General features: G+C 38.4%; 1 protein-coding gene across 4 annotated transcripts in view; it reads right to left on the bottom strand.

Moving 5' to 3' along the window:
* Positions 1 to 1623: 1623 nt before the first annotated feature.
* The window catches only part of TUBGCP5 (tubulin gamma complex component 5), a 59087-nt gene continuing 41519 nt past the window's right edge, over positions 1624 to 19191 (bottom strand). For all 4 annotated transcript variants that reach the window (XM_025982252.2, XM_025982254.2, XM_025982253.2 and 1 more), the window contains 7 exons: positions 15958 to 16042; positions 15734 to 15854; positions 14990 to 15168; positions 13139 to 13264; positions 12476 to 12564; positions 4089 to 4189; positions 1624 to 3386 (listed from right to left, as the gene is read on the bottom strand). In XM_025982252.2, the coding sequence (XP_025838037.2) occupies positions 3340 to 3386; positions 4089 to 4189; positions 12476 to 12564; positions 13139 to 13264; positions 14990 to 15168; positions 15734 to 15854; positions 15958 to 16042 (748 nt within the window). In that variant the 3' untranslated portion in view covers positions 1624 to 3339. The remainder of the gene's footprint in view (positions 3387 to 4088; positions 4190 to 12475; positions 12565 to 13138; positions 13265 to 14989; positions 15169 to 15733; positions 15855 to 15957; positions 16043 to 19191) is intronic.

Below are 19191 nucleotides of genomic sequence, written 5' to 3'. Positions count from 1 at the left end.
TCTTCACCATCAGACATAGGAATGTCCATGTTTATAATAATACATCCTAAATGGCATTTTGATTATCTGAAGCCCTATCCTTTGTGTATTTCCTTTATTTTAGACAGCTTGCTTCTCCCTCTGCCTAGGTCTCTCATGAATAAATAAAAATATTAGAAAAGAAAATCCCTTTGCAGAGAGGAGTTAAGACGGTGGAGGAGTGGGGTAGGGAGCCCTAGACTTGCCTTATCTCTCGAACACAATTAGATAAATATAAAATCATTTAACACCCATTTTATATTTACTCTCGGGAGTAAATATAAAATCATTTATTTATTTAAAATAAATATTATATTTATTTACTCATGAGAGACACAGAGAGAGGCAGAGACACAGGCAGAGGGAGAAGTAGGGTCCCTGCAGGGAGTCCGATGCAGGACTCAATCCCAGGACCCTGGGATCATGACCTGATCCAAAGGCAGAGGCCCAACCACTGAGCCACCCAGGCATCCTGAACACCCAAGAAATTGATCTGAGGAGTGATAGAGCCAAACTGCACTAGGGGTAGAAAAAACCAAAAATCATAGAAGGTAGGAGCTGTGGAGAGTTGACTTGGGGGAGGAAAGACCTACAGGTGCTGCGTTGGGAGGGGGGGCCTGATCATGGAGACTGGAGAGAGAGACAAAGAGAGACAGAGAGAAACAGTGATCAGCATGCACGGCATTGCACAAGAAAAACTCTTCCCCTAAACCATTGTGGGAGGAAAAGGAAAGGGGCTGACTACCACAAGTACTATTAAGCAGTAGAGCACAAACTCTAAAGTTTTGGATGTCTGTGACATTACCAGGGTTGTTCCTTATGGGTGGGAAGGAGGTTTGGAGGCTTGGGAGCAGGCACCATGGTCTCAGGACTCAATTTCCCACTTCAAGGCATTTGGGAGAGCGGGTACAACTGCTCCAAGGGCACCATTGGCTGTGCTATTCCCTTGCATGGGAACAAAGGCTGAGGGCAGCAAGCCATGGTGCTATCTATTTGCTGATCTTTACCATAAACTCCAAATGGCTGTGCTGTCACAACTGATTTCTGGGACAAACCGGCAGATGGCAAAAGTGTGGGGAGACCCTTCTCCGGAGGAACAATGTGGGTCTGCACCTCAGGGATCTTTAAAGTTGGTGGAGTTTTGAAACCCAACTCCATGCCTGAGATAAAATACAGAAGTGTTGTGCAACCTGGCAGGCAGACAGCTTGGATGCCGGGAGGGTGAAGCCAGGGATCTGATGGAAGCTGGGGCAGAAGAGAGGTGACTCTTTGCTCTTCTGTGAGAGCTTCCTCAGGAGTGGTGGGTGTGAACTCCCTGCTCAGGGATAGAGGGAGCAGGGCAACACCATTCTGCCCACTGTCCTCCTTTACCCCTGTACATCAGCACTGAATTCGTATCGTTCAACAATCATTCTGAATGTAAAATGGACTAAATGCTCCAATCAAAAGACACAAGTATCAAAATGGATAAAAAACAAGACCCATCGATATGCTGCGTAGAAGAGACTAATTTTTGATCTAAAGATACCTCCAGATTGAAACTGAGGGGATGAAGAACCAACTATCATACTAACAGATCTCAAAAGAAAGCCAGGGTAGCCATGCTTACATCAGACAAACTACATTTTATTTTTTTTTCAAACTACATTTTAAAACAAAGACAGTAAAAGCAGCCTTAAGAGGTAAGTACACTGTAATACAGGCCTTTCTCAAAAAGCAAGGAAGGTCTCAAATATACAACCTAATCCTAGAAAAGGACCAGCATATAAAGCATAAAGCCAGCAGAAGAGAATATAGAGCAGAAAGAAATGGTATAGAGGAATGCATGGGTGGCACAGTTAAACCAAAACTCTTGTTTTAGGCTAAGGTCCTGATCTCAGGGTCTTGCAATTGAGCCCTACATCAAGCTCCATGCTCAGTGCAGAGTCAGCTTAAGACTCTCTTTCTCTCTCTCTGCTCCTCCCCACTGTACTTTCTCTCTCAGATAAATACATAAATGTTTGGAAAAAAAGATATAGAAACAACAATAAAAACCAGAACTGATCAATAAAACTAAAAGCTGGTCAGAATGGGTAAAATCAACAACTCAGGAAACTACATGTGTTGGCGAGGATGTGGAGAAAGGGGAACCCTCTTACAATTCTGGTGGGAATGCAAACTGGCGCAGCCAAATGTATAAAAACATGGTGTGTGTGTGTGTGTGTGTGTGTGTGTGTGTGCGCGCGCACACACACACATACTGGAATATTACTCAGCCATCAAAAAGAATGGCATCTTGCTATTTGCACCAATGTGGATAGAACTAGAGGGTATTATGCTGAGTGAAGTCAGTCAAAGAAAGACAAATACTGTAAGATTTCACTTGTGGAATTTAAGAAACAAAAGCAATGAATATAGGGGAAGGGAAGGAAAAATAAATAAGAGGGAAACAGAGAGGGAGGCAAACCATAAGAGACTCTTAACTATAGGGAACAAACTGAGGGTTGCTGGAGGGGAGGTAGGTGAGGAGGTTGGATAGGAGCATGATAGGTATTGAGGAGGGCACATGATGGAATGAGCCCTGGGTGTTACAAGCAAGTGATACTACTTAGTCCTCTGTTTCTACAGATGAAACAGCTACCTTCTCCCTTTGATTTAGCCCATAAAACATCTGTCTGCCTCACATGGTATTTTGAACTGTTACACCTGCACTCTCCTGGAAGCTTTTGAAATTGCTAAAAAAGTCTATCCTCTGATAAGGAAGAGTTACAAAAGCTACACATAATAGTAGGGTATGACTGAGATCTATTCTGCCATCTACTTTACTTAATAATAGTTCTAAATTCTACTTCTGAGACTAGTAATACACTATATGTTAACTAACTTGAATTTAAATAAGACGTAAAAAAATAAAAACAGAAACAAAGAAAAACTATGTAAGAATTTCTGCAACCAAGCAAAAGGAGAATAGAAGATTTTAAAATGTCCTCTTTTTAATAGCAGTAACTGCAAATGATATAATTCACATTTAAAGGTATGATACCAAAAATGTATCTTACAGTAGGAAATATATAAGTATAAACAGCTTATATACACTTTGCTTTATTGATAAAATTTTATATACATAACCTTGTATACTATCCAGTAATTTCCAAAGAAAACATCTGCAAATGTACTTGTCTAGACAGTAGAGAATAGTTTTTAAAATGAATCAGAACAGAGATTCTGATTCCTCAGCTGCATGTGGTGGAATTATATTTGTATAAAGATCAATCTTAGAAAAAAAAAAAAAAAAAAAAAAAAAAAAAGATCAATCTTAGGTATTTACTACATTAAAGATATTTAACTTTGTTCCATTCCAGCCATGAGTGACAGTGCAAGAGATTCCACTGTGGAAATAATAAAAATAAGGTTACAAATAGGTTTAAATATTTGAAAATAAGGCTTATTAAATATAAATTGAAAAAGTAAGGTTTACTTCATTTTTAAGATTTTAATGCTGAAAACAAAACATCTTGCATTTCACTGAACAAATCACGATTGTCTCCTCTGTCATAGAATCTGGAGTCAGTTCATAACAAAATGCTATGTTCTAACCTATGAATGGATCCTCTTTGTGAAACAATAACCCCAATGCAAAATGGACAAATAGGTTAATGTTTGCTCTAACACGTGTTTTTAAAAATGTTCAGCTACTCTTAATTAGTATATTACAATTAGAATACACAGAAAAAGGGAAGAGATTAAACCCATACGTTTCTGGAAAAAAAAAAGCTGTGCAAAGATACTACTTAGTCCTGTTTCTACAGATGAAACATACTACACATAATAGTAGGGTATGACTGAGATCTATTCTGGTTTACTTAATAATAGTTCTAAACCTTTAAAAAAATTAAAAGCATCTGATATTCATTTACCACATTGTAATTCTGAAAAAATAAGTCAAAGCATGGCACAACTGCTGAGGGACTTTCCAAGTTTGAATAGATAAAAATTTCTAATTCTTCATGAGATTAGTACCAAAATAATAACATGCAGACTTAGCTACAAGAAAATACAAAAGCAATAATAATTTAACATGGTATACTCACAATGGGGAAAGGATCCTCTACAGACAGCTTTGTTTAAAATGGTTACAAGAAACATATGGCAGTTTTTAAAATCAGACTCCATTTTCTCTATAGATTCCATTCTAGGAAAGAAAGTAAATTTCAATTTAAGTATATAAAGGGTTAATGAGTAGGTTACAAAATATCTTTAGAGGAATTCCAGATGTACTTCAGTTTAATTGCCAAAGTCTAAAGAAATACATAATTTCTTGCCCAACCTTAAAATACAAGCTTTCCAAATGTTTGAAGAAAAAGTCATTAGGACATAAAACTTCCTTTTAGGTGGTACTGAATTCTGAAGCTGAGATGACTAGGGATGTTCCCTTTCCCATTACACATTTCTTTATTTTCATTTACATACCTTCTTTTGAAACAAAGACTACATTAAAGACATAAAACCCTACATCTTAAAATTATTTAAAAAACGGGATGTAAAAATAAGACAATCAGAGAGGGAGACAAACCATTAAGAGACAAACTGAGGGATGCTGGGGGGGGGGATGGGGTCACTGGGTGCTGGGCATTAAGGAGGGCATGTGATGTAATGAGCACTGAGTGTTATAGAGGATAATGAATCACTAAATTCTACCACTGAAACTAATAATACACTATATGTTAACTAATTGAATTTAAATAAATCATAAAGAATAAAATCTTTAAATTAAATAATAAAAATTTATTACGGGCAATAGGCAACATACATAGAAAGAGAGCCCAGAGGACATTCGCATATCCACATCCAGCTTCAGCAGGCACGTACCACCTAGGAGTTCTATGCGCAGCCAGCCCTACCACACTTAGAAGCAAGTTTGAGGCATGACAGCATTCTGACGTAAGTATTTCAGTGTGTATACATTAAAGATAAAACCCTTTTTCAAACATAGCCACAGTATCATTTACTTGAAAATCCTTAATATTTTAATATAATTTTATATTTTATATATATTATATACATTTTAATATAATAAAAAAACCAGTCAGTACTCAAATTTAAAGTTGCTTTTGAAATTTTTCATTCTTTTGCTTTAAGTCTGTAAGTTAATTTCCATAAACTATAATGGCAAATAATGCTTTATAGCCCTCCTAACTCCTGTTATTTTTCTAACAATTTACTTTTGAAGAAATTGAAACAGTTCAATTTTAGACAAGCATATGCAGCAGTGTTATTTTCTCCTTTACCTCACAGTGATACGGAGAGAAAAAGGTGCTTTACACACTTTGAGACAGTCATAATAAAGCAAGTAAGACTTTTATTTTTGCTGCAATTATGAATATTATTTATTTATTTTTAAAAAAGATTTATTTACTTATTTATTTATGATAGAGAGAGAGAGAGAGAGAGAGAGAGGCAGAGACACAGGAGGAGGAGAAGCAGGCTCCATGCCGGGAGCCCGACGTGGGTCCCGGGATTCCAGGATTGCGCCCTGGGCCAAAGGCAGGCACTAAACCGCTGAGCCACTCAGGGATCCCCCATTTGTTTAAAAAAGGATGAATCTTTATTTAGACTCAGAGGGTTTAGTCCACTACAATACAGAAACATACGGCATTTAACAGTTATTTTGTAAAGGTATAAAGTAGACCAATTCTATCTTTTAATTAGATTGTATTTATATTTTAATTGATGTCAATTTAAGCTTATTTTGCTAACAAAGGCCTGAGTTTTCATTCTAAGTCCACGAGTACATATTAGCAGAAAGATCCCATCCTCTTATTTATTTTTTTCTTGGAGTTCAATTTGCCAACATATAGCATAACACCAAGTGGTCATCCCATCAAGTGTCCCCCCTAGTGCCGGTCACCAAGTCACCCCAATGCTCCGCCCACCTCCCTTTTCACCATCCCTTGTTCATTTCCCAGAGTTAGGCGTCTCTCATGTTATGTCACCCTCACTGATAATTCCCACTCTTTCTCTCCTATCCCCGTTATTCCCTTCTATTTTTTATATTCCCTAAATGAATGAGAGCATATGTTTGTTCATCTCCGATTGACTTATTTCACTTAATAACCTCCAGTTCCATTCATGTTGAAGCAAATGGTGGGTATTTATCATTTCTAATGGCTGAGTAATATTCCTTTTCTTAAATTCCTTATTTACTTTTTAATAATAAGTTTATTTTTTTATTGGTGTTCAATTTGCCAACATACAGAATAACACCCAGTGCTCATCCCGTCAAGTGACCCCCTCAATGCCCGTCACCCAGTCATCCCCACCCTCTGCCTACCTCCCTTTCTACCACCCCTAGTTCATTTCCCAGAGTCAGGAGTCTTTATGTTCTGTCTCCCTTTCTGATATTTCCCACAGATTTCTTCTCCCTTCCCTTCTATTCCCTTGCACTATTATTTATATTCCCCAAATGAATGAGAACATATGTTTGTCCTTCTCCGATTGACTTACTTCACTCAGCATAATACCCTCCAGTTCCATCCACGTTGAAGCAAATGGTGGGTATTTGTCGTTTCTAATGGCTGAGTAATATTCCATTGTATACATAGACCACAGCTTCTTTATCCATTCATCTTTCGATGGACGCCGAGGCTCCTTCCACAGTTTGGCTATTGTGGACAGTGCTGCTAGAAACATCGGGGTGCAGGGGTCCCGCCGTTTCATTGCATCTGCATCTTTGGGGTAAATCCCCAGCAGTGCAACTGCTGGGTCGTAGGGCAGGTCTATTTTTAACTCTTTGAGGAACCTCCACACAGTTTTCCAGAGTGGCTGCACCAGTTCACATTCCCACCAACAGTGTAAGAGGGTTCCCCTTTCTCCGCATCCTCTCCAACATTTGTGGTTTCCTGCCTTGTTAATTTTCCCCATTCTCACTGGTGTACGGTGGTATCTCATTGTGGTTTTGATTTGTATTTCCCTGATGGCAAGTGATGCAGAGCATTTTCTCATATGCGTGTTGGCCATGTCTATGTCTTCCTCTGTGAGATTTCTGTTCATGTCTTTTTCCCATTTCATGATTGGATTGTTTGTTTCTTTGGTGTTGAGTTTCATAAGTTCTTTATGGATCTTGGAAACTAGCCCTTTATCTGATATGTCATTTGCAAATATGATCTCCCATTCTGTAGGTTGTCTTTGAGTTTTGTTGACTGTATCCTTTGCTGTGCAAAAGCTTTTTATCTTGATGAAGTCCCAATAGTTCATTTTTGCTTTTGTTTCTTTTGCCTTCGTGGATGTATCTTGCAAGAAGTTACTGTGGCTAAGAAAAAAAAAAATAAGAAAAAAAAAAAAAAAAAAAAGAAGAAGTTACTGTGGCTGAGTGTAAAAAGGGTGTTGCCTGTGTTCTCCTCTAGGATGTTGATGGAATCTTGTCTCACATTTAGATCTTCATCCATTTTGAGTTTATCTTTGTGTATGGTGCAAGACAGTGGTCTAGTTTCATTCTTCTGCATGTGGATGTCCAGTTTTCCCAGCACCATTTATTGAAGAGGCTGTCTTTCTTCTAGCGGATAGTCTTTCCTCTTTTATCGAATATTAGTTGACCATAAAGTTGAGAGGCTACTTCTGGGTTCTCTATTCTGTTCCATTGATCTATGTGTCTGTTTTTGTGCCAGTACCACGCTGTCTTGATGACCACAGCTTTGTAGTACAACCTGAAATCTGGCACTGTGATGCTCCCAGCTATGGTTTTCTTTTTTAAAATTCCCCTATTTGGGGTCTTTTCTGATTCCACACAATTCTTAAAATAATTTGTTCTAACTCTCTGAAAAAAGTCCATGGTATTTTGATAGGGATTGCATTAAATGTGTAAATTGCCCTGGGTAACATTGACATTTTTACAATATTAATTCTGCCAATCCATCAGCATGGAATATTTTTCCACCTCTTTGTGTCTTCCTCAATTTGTTTCAGAAGTGTTCTAGTTTTTAGGGTATAGATCCTTTACATCTTTGGTTTAAGTTTATTCCTAGGTATCTTATGCTTTTGGGTGCAATTGCAAATGGGATTGACTCCTTAATTTCTCTTTCTTCAGTCTCATTGTTAGTGTATAGAAATGCCATTGATTCCTGGGCATTGATTTTGTATCCTGCCACACTACCAAATTGCTGTATGAGTTCTAGCAATCTTGGGGTGGAGTCTTGGGTTTTCTATGTAGAGTATCATGTCATTGGCGAAGAGGGAGAGTTTGACTTCTTTGCCAATTTGAATGCCTTTCATTTCTTTTTGTTGTCTGATTGCTGAGGCTAGGACTTCTAGTACTATGTTGAATAGCAGTGGTGAGAGTGGACATCCCTGTCTTGTTCCTGACCTTAGGGGAAAGGCTCCCAGTGCTTCCCCACTGAGAATGATATTTGCTCTGGGCTTTTCGTAGATGGCTTTTAAGATGTTGAGGAATGTTCCCTCTATCCCTACACTCTGAAGAGTTTTGATCAGGAATGGATGCTGTATTTTGTCAAATGCTTTCTCTGCATCTAATGAGAGGATCATATGGCTCTTTGTTTTTCTCTTGCTGATATGATGAATCACATTGACTGTTTTACGAGTGTTGAACCAGCCTTGTGTCCCAGGAATAAATCCTACTTGGTCATGGTGAATAGTTTTCTTAATGTACTATTGGATCATATTGGCCAGTATCTTGTTGAGAATTTTTGCAAGATTGGAAGTTTTCATTTTTAATTTCTGAAATAGCTTCAGAATATGTATTAATTCTTTTTTAAATGTTTGGTAGAATTCTGCTGGGAGGCTTACCTCTTATTTGTTAGACTCTTGTTTGTTGGGAGATTTTTGATTACTACTTCAATTTCTTTCCTGGTTGTGGATATGTTCAGTTTTCTATTTCTTTCTGTTTCAGTTTTGGTAGTTTATATGTTTCTAGGAATGCATCCATTTCTTCCAGATTGCCCAATATGTTGGCATACAGTTGCTCATAATAGTCTCTTATAATTGCTTGTATTTCTTCAGTGTTGGTTAAGATTTCTCCTCTTTCATTCACGATTTTATTAATTTGGGTCCTTTCTCTTTCTCTTTTGATAATCTGGTTAGGTGTTTATCAATATTAATTCAAAGAACCAGCTCATAGTTTCGTTGATGTTTTCTAATAGGTTTTTTTTTTTTTTTAATCTATAGATCATTGATTTCTGCTCTAATCTTTATTCTCTTCTGCTGGATTTACGCTTTATTTGCCGTGCTTTCTCCAGTTCCTTTAGGTCTAAGTTTAGGTTGTGTATTTGAGACTTTTCTTGATTCTTGAGTACGGTCTTGCTATATACTTTCCTGTTATAATCATCTTTGTTGCATCCCAAAAGTTTGAACTATCATGTTTTCATTTTCTTCCATGTTTTAAAAAAAATTCTTTAATTTCCTGGTTGACCCAGTTCTTTCTTAGTAGCAATGCCCCTTATCCTCCATGTATTTGTGTCGCTTCCAAATTTTCTCTTGTGATGGAGTTCACGTTTTAAAGTGGTCTGGGGATCCCTGGGTGGTGCAGCGGTTTGGCGCCTGCCTTTGGCCCAGGGAGCGATCCTGGAGACCCGGGATCGAATCCCACATCAGGCTCCTGGTGCATGGAGCCTGGTTCTCCCTCTGCCTATGTATCTGTCTCTCTCTCTCTCTGTGACTACCATAAATAAATAAAAAAAAAAAATAAAAAAAAATAAAGTGGTCTGAAAATAGGCATGTATAATCTTAATCTTTTGGTACCAGTTGATATTTTAATTTGTGACCCAATATGTGATCTATTCTGGAGAATGTTCCATGTGTACTTGAGTAGAATGTGTAGTCTTTTGCCTCAGGATGAAATGCTCTGGATATAAACTGAAATCCATCTGGTCCAGTGTGTCATTTCAAAGCTCCTATTTTCTTGTTGATCTTCTTAGATGATCTGTCCATTGCTGTGATCAGGGTGTTAAAGTCCCCTACTATTATTGTACTATCAATGTGTTTCTTTAATACTGTTATTATTAACAGTATACTGTTTATATAATTGTCTGCTCCATAGTTCGGGGCATAAATATTTGCAATTGTTAAATCTTGTTGGATAGACCCTTTAATTATGATATATAGTATACCAATTCTTTTATTGAGATCTTTGGTTTAAAATCTAGTTTGTTTGATAAAAGGATGGTTACTTCAGGTTTCTTTTTTTTATGTCCACTGGCATGATAAATGGTTCTCCATCTTCACACTTTAAATCAGGAGGTATCTTTGGGTCTACAATAAGTCTCTCTTATAAGCAGCATATTGATGGATCTTATTTTTTTATCCATTCTGATACCATATGTCTTTTCATTGAAACATTTCGTTCATTTACATTCAGAATAATTACTGAAAGATTTGAACTTAATGCCACTGTATTACCTGTAAAGTCACTGTTCCTGTAGATTGTCTCTGTTCTTTTCTGGTCTTTGTTACTTTGGGGCTCTCTGCTCAAAGGATTCCCTTTAATATTTCTTCCAGGGCTGGTTTAGTGTTCACAAATTACTTTTGTTTGTTCTTTAAACTTTTTAAAAAAGTTTTATACATTTGACAGAAAAAGAGAGAACGAGCACAAGTAGGTGAAGTGGCAGGCAGAGGAGGAGGGAGAAGAGGCTCCCTGCTGAGCAGAGCCTCATGTGGAGCTCAATCCTAGGACCCCAATATTATGGTTGAATTGAAGGTAGATGCTTAACCAACTGAACCACCCTGGTGCCCCCTTCCTGAAAACTCTTTATCTCTCCTTCTATTCTGAATGACAAACCTTGACGGATGAAATATTCTTAGCTGCATAGTTTTCCCATTTAGAACCCTGAATATATCATGACAGTCCTTTCTAGATTGCCAGGTCTTTGACCAGGTCTGTTGCCAGCCTTGTGTGTTTACCCTTGTAGATTAAGGACCTCTTGTCCCAAATGGCTTTCAGGATTTTTATCTTTATCTCTGAAAGTTGCAAGCTTCACTATTTTACGTTGAAGTATTTGATATCTGACCTAATTTTATTGATTGGCGGGGGGGGGGGGGGGGAGTTCCTCTGTGCTTCCTGGATTAGGGAAGTTCTTAGCTAGAATTTGTTCAAATATACCTTCTGTCCCCCACCCCTCTTCATCTTCTGGGACCCATATTATCTGGATATTATGTTGCTTTATGGAATTGCTGAGTTCTCAAAGTCTCCCTTCATGATCCAGTAGCTTTCTCTCTTCTTTTCAGCTTTATTCTCCATCATTTTGTCTTCTATGTCACTGACTTCTCTGGCTCATTCATCCTTGCTGTTAGAGCTCTATTTTTTACTGCATTTCAGTAATAGCATTTTAAGTTGGGCTGTTAGATTTTCACTTTTATTTCTCCATACAGGATTCTTGAATATCTCCTATAGTTTTTTCAAGCCCTGCTGGTATCTTTACAATCGTTTAAATTCTAGTTCAGTTATCCTATACTTATATTCATATTGATTAAATCCCTGGTAGTGAGTGGTATCCCGTTCTTTCTTTTGTGGTGAATTTCTCCATTTGATCATTACGTCCAGAAAAGAAGAAAACACAATACCAGAAAAACAAGAAAAATAACAAACCAGAAGAAAACAAAAAGGCAAAATAAGAAAAAAAATCATCAAACCAGACACAAACTGAACAAAACAAAATACTATCTCCTGGGATTATTTTGATCTGCTTGTTAAAAGAAACTAGATCGCAGGCAGCCCGGGTGGCTCAGCGGTTTAGCGCTGCCTTCAGCCCAGGGTGTGATCCTTGGAGACCCGGGATCGAGTCCCACATCAGGCTCCCTGCATGGAGCCTGCTTCTCCCTCTGCCTATGTCTCTGCGTCTCTTTCTCGAATAAATAAATAAAATCTTTAAAAAAAAAAAAACAAAATGAAAAGAAACTAGATCCCAACATAAGAAACAAAAATGTATATATATGAAAATAAAGTAAAATATACAATGAATGGAAAGCAAAGATAAAAAATATATACATATATAATGTATATATAAAAAAAGATTTGAAAAAATACGAAAATAGCTGTAAAAAACCAGAAAAACTAAATAAATAAAAAAATCACCAATGCTATATGGTGATTTCTCCAAGAGCTGAATTTTGTAGATCTCTATGGTTGGTGGACTCAGTGTTAACTGCTTGTTTCTGCTGCTTCTCTGGTGGAGGCACCTGCTGTGCTGATGTTGAGGTGCCCTTATGGTGGTGGAATTCCACCTCCCTTGTCAGTGGGCTGAGATCAGGGTTAGGGGCTCCAGACGCCACCGGGTGGCGCTGTTTTGCTCCCTGAAGGCTTTCAGCCCTGATGAGGAGAATGAAAATGGCCAGGCCCCAGTCTCTAGCCCCAGATCTAAAGGTTTGTGACCCCACTCTTCAGTGAGCCCTCATAGACAAGCAGTCGTCATAAAGCCTGTTTTAAAAGGAAAGCTGAAATAGTCACAATGCAGAGGTTCCACAAGCTACTTACTGCCACGTCCCCAGACCTGCTTGCCAACCATCTGCAAACATGAGAGCCAAATTCAATACCTTCATGATGGCTTCTTTCACAAAACTGACCTGGAGATAAAAACCACAGACAAAATACAGGCTCTATAACTATGTTTGGACATGGACACCAACACTTTCATTTAATCTACATGAGTCACAGAAAAAGCTCATCAGTGCAATGACAGCCTTCAGTATAATATGAAAGGGTGCCAGACTATGAATAAGTGCACTTGGAATGAGATACAGGGAATATTAGCAACAGAGCTGACCAATAGAGCAAGAGACCATTTCCTGGGATGGCCGTTTAAATTCATCCACAAAAGGGAGCAAGTAATCCAATGGACTTATCCCATATATTCTTGCTAGCTGGATGCACTTCCTGACTAAAGCACCGTATCATTCCACAACTGCAGACAGAATTTTCCAATTGAATACAAGCGCAGTGTGCAGATGATCACAATGCAGTTCTCATCTGCTTCTCTCAGACACAATTTCTAGTAATATGGCACAAATTTGTAACAAATTTGAAACTCTGCAGAACAGAGGCTTAGTAAGTGTTAAATTCTGAAGCAGATAGACAACTTCCCTTGGCCAGCTTCACTCCTGCCTCAGTGGCCAAATCTGCAGATAACATCTCACGTACCTTTTCTCTTAGCAAACATCGATCATGGATGGTTGACAAGTATCTATAGTGAATCTTAATCAATTGATCTAAATCCTTGGCTTCTTCAACTTGATGTTGAAACTCCAGTCCTGTACTGTGAAGAATCTTGAAGAGAAAGATGAAGTTTAATCAGCAGACTTCTTTGAGGACTTGTGTGCTAGACACAAAACTGTTTATCAACCTCTTCTACTCCTCTCAAATTTTCTTCAATAGTTACATCTGTAAAATTTACAAAGTACCTTTTTTAAAAAAGATTTTATTTATTAATTTGTGAGAGACACAGAGAGAGAGGCAGAGACATAGGCAGAGGGAGAAGCAGGCTCCCTGTGGGGAGCCCAATGTGGGACTCCATCCCAGAACCCTGGGTTCACGACCTGAGCCAAATTCAGTTCAAACACTGAGCCACGCAGGTGCTCCGAAGTACCTTCTTTAAAGGCTGGCATTCTTATCCTAGAATAATGGTGGAGGTCAGTTCTTTAGGAAATCCACTTGTACAGTAAATGAATGCCTTAGTTTGTACTAACAGGTTGCTCCTGGTGGCCAGGGGCAAGTACATCAAACCACATACAAAATGCATTGATTTTTAAAAAAACAATTATCAGGTAAATTAAACTTGTGTTTTTTTAAAATTTTTATTTATTTATGATAGTCACACAGAGAGAGAGAGGGAGGCAGAAACATAGACAGAGGGAGAAGCAGGCTCCATGCACCGAGCCCAATGTGGGATTCGATCCCGGGTCTCCAGGATTGCGCCCTGGGTCAAAGGCAGGCACCAAACCGCTGTGCCACCCAGGGATCCCCAACTTATGTGTTTTTTTAAGTTTCACTGTTTTTATAATGATCTTTCTTTAAAAGGAAGATAGATGTTTAACGAGAAAACAACAAGTAAAAACTTAAAAACTCCTACCATTTACTCTCAGTAATTAAGGGTTTAAGGCTGCCTCTGAAGGCCAATACGTGGTAAGCAGAAAGCACCTCTGCCATATGCATCATGTCTAAAACACAGGCTTCAAAGCCTCACTTCTTCCAAATAAGTTGAATTTTCAGAACTTATGTACAAATGAGTTTTTTTTTAAAGCAGCCATTTTAAATCCCAAATAAGTACTGTCTTCCAAAATACTGCTATTGTTCAAATATCTGAACTCCTATTCCAAACTTCCTCTAGACCTGTTTTTAAGATGTATAAGGAAAGCAGTTTCAGGGGGAACTGGGTGGCTTAGTGGTTGAAAAGTCTGCCTGTGGCTCAGGTCATGATCCCGGGATCCTGGGATCGAATCCTACATCAGGCTCCCCTCAGGGAACCTGCTTCTCCCTTAGCCTATATCTCTGCCTCTCTCTTTCTGTCTCTCATGAATAAATAAATTAAAAATCTTGGGAAAAAAAGGAAGAAAGAAAAGCAGCTTCATTTACTTCATAATCAGTTGCTTCTTTTTTTAAAGAAAAAATACATAATCTGGCTGCATCTTCCTCTTTACACACCATACTAGCCTGACAGATTTTTGGCTGTTACTAAAATTTGAAGCCATTTTCCAGGGACAGATCTGTCATCACTGATAAAGCTTAAAAGGTTATATATTTCAAGTTCTGAAGATAATTACAAAAGAGGAGCTCTGGATATACCTGGATAATTACAAAAGATGAGGCTACCGGACAACAGGGACAGGAATCTCTGGTTACACATGTTGTGGCATGTTTAAAAAAAAATTTCCCCCCACTGCCTTGTTATTTTATGATCAAATATTTTATATGTGCTATTTTCTTACTTATTGTCTACAAGTATTCTCTGGGCTCTTTACTTATAAATATATCACAAGTAGTCCAGGCACAAACCCTGGTCATGATGTAGTTGTGTAAGCTGTTCACAAAGTGCATGAGCTTCACTCTCAAGAGGAACATACGATGAATTTGCTGTCTTACTGGCTCCTTTTGTGGTGCAAACCGAGCAGTTGTATCTTGTTCACATAAAAGTCCTTCTCTAAGTTGTGGTTTTCCAGCAGTACTTGCCAGTTCTATATAGGATTGAAAGAGCAGAGAAGGTGGGAAGAACATCTACTCAAGGTCCACCTGTGCCATTGCACAGGGATGGGACTTCTGATATGGTCACCAACCTGCAAAGGGCACTCTACAGGAGGCACACTAGTGTCTCTGGAAGGTAGGTAAGACAGTGAAAAGTTCCCCTTATCATCCTGATTACCACTGTCATGTAAATGCAAAGTCCCAATATCTGGTCATTTTAAAGATTTTTGTATAATTAAAGAGTACTTATTCTAGCTAAATTCCTTTTTTTTAATTTATTTTTTATTGGTTTTCAATTTGCCAACATATAGAATAACACCCAGTTCTCATCCCAATTCTAGCTAAATTCCTAATCAAGCTGTTATAATTCAGATGGACTGCAGTATAATTCTCTGATATTTCATTCAGGGAAGTTAATCTTGACATCTATAAAACTGTTGCTGTAAGTACTTGTGATTTGGGCACTTATGTATACATAAAAAATGACCAAAGATCACCCCCTTCTTTATTTCAGGGTTAAAATTCAATTATAACTTATCTGTTGAAAACAAATCTTACCACCAAATAGTAAAACATCCAGACTATATTTTGCCCACTTTATTTGCAATAAGAGAAGGAACACCTGATTATAAATTTTTTGACATTCCAAACTTATAACAATATCCACAGGCCATGGGATCTATGAAAACAAAAACAAAAAATTAGAGTAGAAAGTAATCTATTACTTGCATGTTGTAATTTCAACAGAAAACAATGTTCTTATAAAGTGTATCAGCACATACCTTATAGCTCAGGGTGAGACCATCTAAGATATGAACAGGGAGTTTCTTCTTAGTTGTGTCAACATTTTCATAAGATATAGACAGACTAGAAAAATAGATTTCAGCTTTAGTTTGTGAAAGTACTATGCTCAAATAAAAATACTGTTTAAAAACCATTAGCATTTTAACATCCACAGCAATTTCAAAGAAGACTCATTTCATAAAAGGAATGCAAATATTTCAATAAAGGTTTTCTAGCATATATTCTAGAATAGGAATTTGGTTTTAGAAGAGGAGCAAAGTTTTTAAATAATGGGTTTAGCTATGAAAGAGAAGAGATACTTAGATGTAGTAAGTTATTTAGGAAAAAGATGAAGTCAGGGAAGAAGATATAATGGTAATACACTGGCTGGGTGCTTAATTTTTTAAAAGATTTTATTTATTTATTCATGAGAGACAGAGAGAGAGAGAGATGCAGAGACACTGGCAGAGAGAGAAGCAGGCTCCACATAGGAAGCCTGATGTGGGACTCGACCCCGGGGTCTCAAGGATCAGGCCCTGGGCTAAAGGTGGTGCTAAATCGCTGAGCCACCCAGGATGCCCTGGGTGCTTAATTCTGATAAAATTCAGGCAACAGGCTCAGAAGATAGACTCTTTGCTGAGGGCAGTGGAGGCAGACTGCTCTCCTTGCCCTGGAGAGTGTGTGTGCAAGTCTATTGACAGGAATGGGATCTGTTTCTAAAGCAAAGGTATATACACACTGCTTCATCCACTGTTTCCTAACATTGGTTTGAATGTGACTCTCAACTGAAAGCAACAAATGTACATGGAAATGTCCTTGCACCAGGCACCACATGGGCACTTAAGTGCCCTTACTCATTAAATCCTCAGAGTTCTCTCAGTGGACTGGGAAATGATGTAACACTCCCACAATTACAGAGGCATCAAGTGATGAAACAAGGATGCAGACCATGGAAGGTTTAAGTGTAATACAGATGGGGAGGCAGCCTTACAACCAGAGATGGCAAGCACAGCGTGTGACTTATAAATTAGGCAATTCATTCCATGTCATAGGCACTAGTTAGAATGTTTTTTAGCTTGTAAGTCTATTACATGTGCATCCACTAAGTACTTAGTAGGCACTTACTGGATACCTTGACAGTCACCATGCCAAGCACGTGAAAGAAAAGTCAATCCCTTCCCTTCTACAGGCTCATAGCCCAGAGCAAATCCCAGAGCAGACACAGGGTCAGGGTGCTGCGCCAATCCAGGCCAAGCAGGACTACGTAGAACAGGCCACTGCCAGGCCATGCAAATGGAAGAGCTCATAACTGGAGGAAGCTGTGAAGCAGGGAGAGTATACAGCTCTTTGGCAAACCAGAAATACTCTACATCCCTGAAATGTAAAGTGTGGTAGGAGAGAGAACATGATGTGTCTATATGGGTACATGTAACTAGAAATGGGGTTGGGAAATGAGCCAGGTAGTAAAAGCTTGCCCTCTTTTGAGAAGCTCAGCCCATCTGTTATGAGGCACCAATAAGGAGACTGAACACAACTGGTGGAGGGAACTGCTGGTTTACTGTAGTCACTCTGGTGACCCTGTTGGGGTTAAATGGAAGGGAGTGAAGCTTAGACACAGAGATAGTCAGGAGGTGTCAGAGAGGAGCTCTTGAGTGAGCACCCAGAGGTAAGGGGGAATGTTATCTAAGAGGCAGGACTGAACAATTAGGAAGGTGTAGGAGTTTTAGGAAAGAGGAAGGAATCTAGAGCAAGCCACACACTTCCTTTGGGCACTGGAATGAACAATGGTGCTCAACTAGAAGAGACAAGAGATGATTTGGGATGAGACGATGAAGTGCTCCGTTTTGGACACAAGACATTTGAGTGGAGTCACAAGCAGACACTTGGGCTAAAGGTACTGATCTGCAGGTCATAAGGCATTGCTGAAACCATTAACAGGGACTGGAATTGCCCCTGGTAAGAGTGCTGAGGCAGTAGAGAAAGAAGCTATGCCAAGGACATGTGGAAAGCAAGGGGCCCAAGGGAGATTATAGAAAGAGTAGCAGTGATGTGTGAGAGTTTTAAGACAGAGGCACTGTGCAGGGCAGGGGAGTAGCACTGGCAATGACGCTGGAATTGAGAAGGAGACTCAGCAAGCCTGAGGAGGCAGACAGCTGCCTAGAACACATGGAAGCTTGGAAGCCAGAGCAAAAGAGGTCCCCCAGGTGACTCATTCCTCCTGAGTTAATCTATGACTAGAATGCAATCTCTTTATATTTGATATAAAAATACCATCAAATATTTTGTTTTGGTGGAGCTAGACAAGTTGATGATAAAGTACATTTGGGAAAACAAGCAAACAAGAATAGCCAGGAAAGCCTTTATTATTAAAACAGGATGCTATTAACACATGAATAAATAGAACAAAGAAACAGAATGGAAAATCTAGAAAGATACTCAAGTACATATGAAAATTTAATGATAAAGGGCATGTCAAATAAATGTAGGAAAGATGGATTTTTTTTAATAACTGATGGGAACAAATTAATCATTTGGAAAAAAGATAAAACTAGACCTATTTCTCATGTGTTTAGGGGGATAAATCCCAAATGGATCAATATCTAAATGTAAAAAAATCTAAGTATTAGGAGAAAAGATGGGTGATTTTCTTTGTAATCTGGAAAAAGTAAAACTTATCCTGACTCTCAACTCAAAATCTAAAAGTAGGAAAAGACTGATAAATAATAAAACTAAAAAAAATCTACCTGACAAAACAATAAAAAATTATTATAAATGTAAGCAGAATGAAAAGACAAATGTCATTTGGGAAACATATATAATATAATAGTTTCTAAAAATGGAGAGAATTAGAGACCAATAATCTGATACTAACAGAAATGGTGGGAAAAGATATATACAGTTTTTGTTAAAAAAAATTACAAATAGGGGATCCTTGGGTGGCTCAATGGTTTAGCACGTGCCTTTGGCCCAGGGCATGATCCTGGAGTCCCAGGGATCGAGTCCCACATCAGGCTCCTTGCATGGGGCCTGCTTCTCCCTCTGCCTGTGTCTCTGCCTCTCTCTCTCTCTGTGTGTCTCTCATGAATAAATAAATAAAATCTTTAAAAAAATTACAAATAAATATACGGGAAAATGATAAAAGTCACTCATAATTAGAAAAATGTAAATTAAAACTATACGGAGATACCATTTCTCATCAGATCAGCAAAATTCCAAAACTCTGGCAGCATAGT

The sequence above is a fragment of the Vulpes vulpes genome, chromosome 14, assembly GCF_048418805.1.
Source record: "Vulpes vulpes isolate BD-2025 chromosome 14, VulVul3, whole genome shotgun sequence".
In the NCBI taxonomy this organism is placed as follows: domain Eukaryota; kingdom Metazoa; phylum Chordata; class Mammalia; order Carnivora; family Canidae; genus Vulpes; species Vulpes vulpes.
The sequence above is the reverse complement of the archived record's forward strand: the minus strand, read 5'-3'. Positions and strand labels throughout refer to the sequence as shown.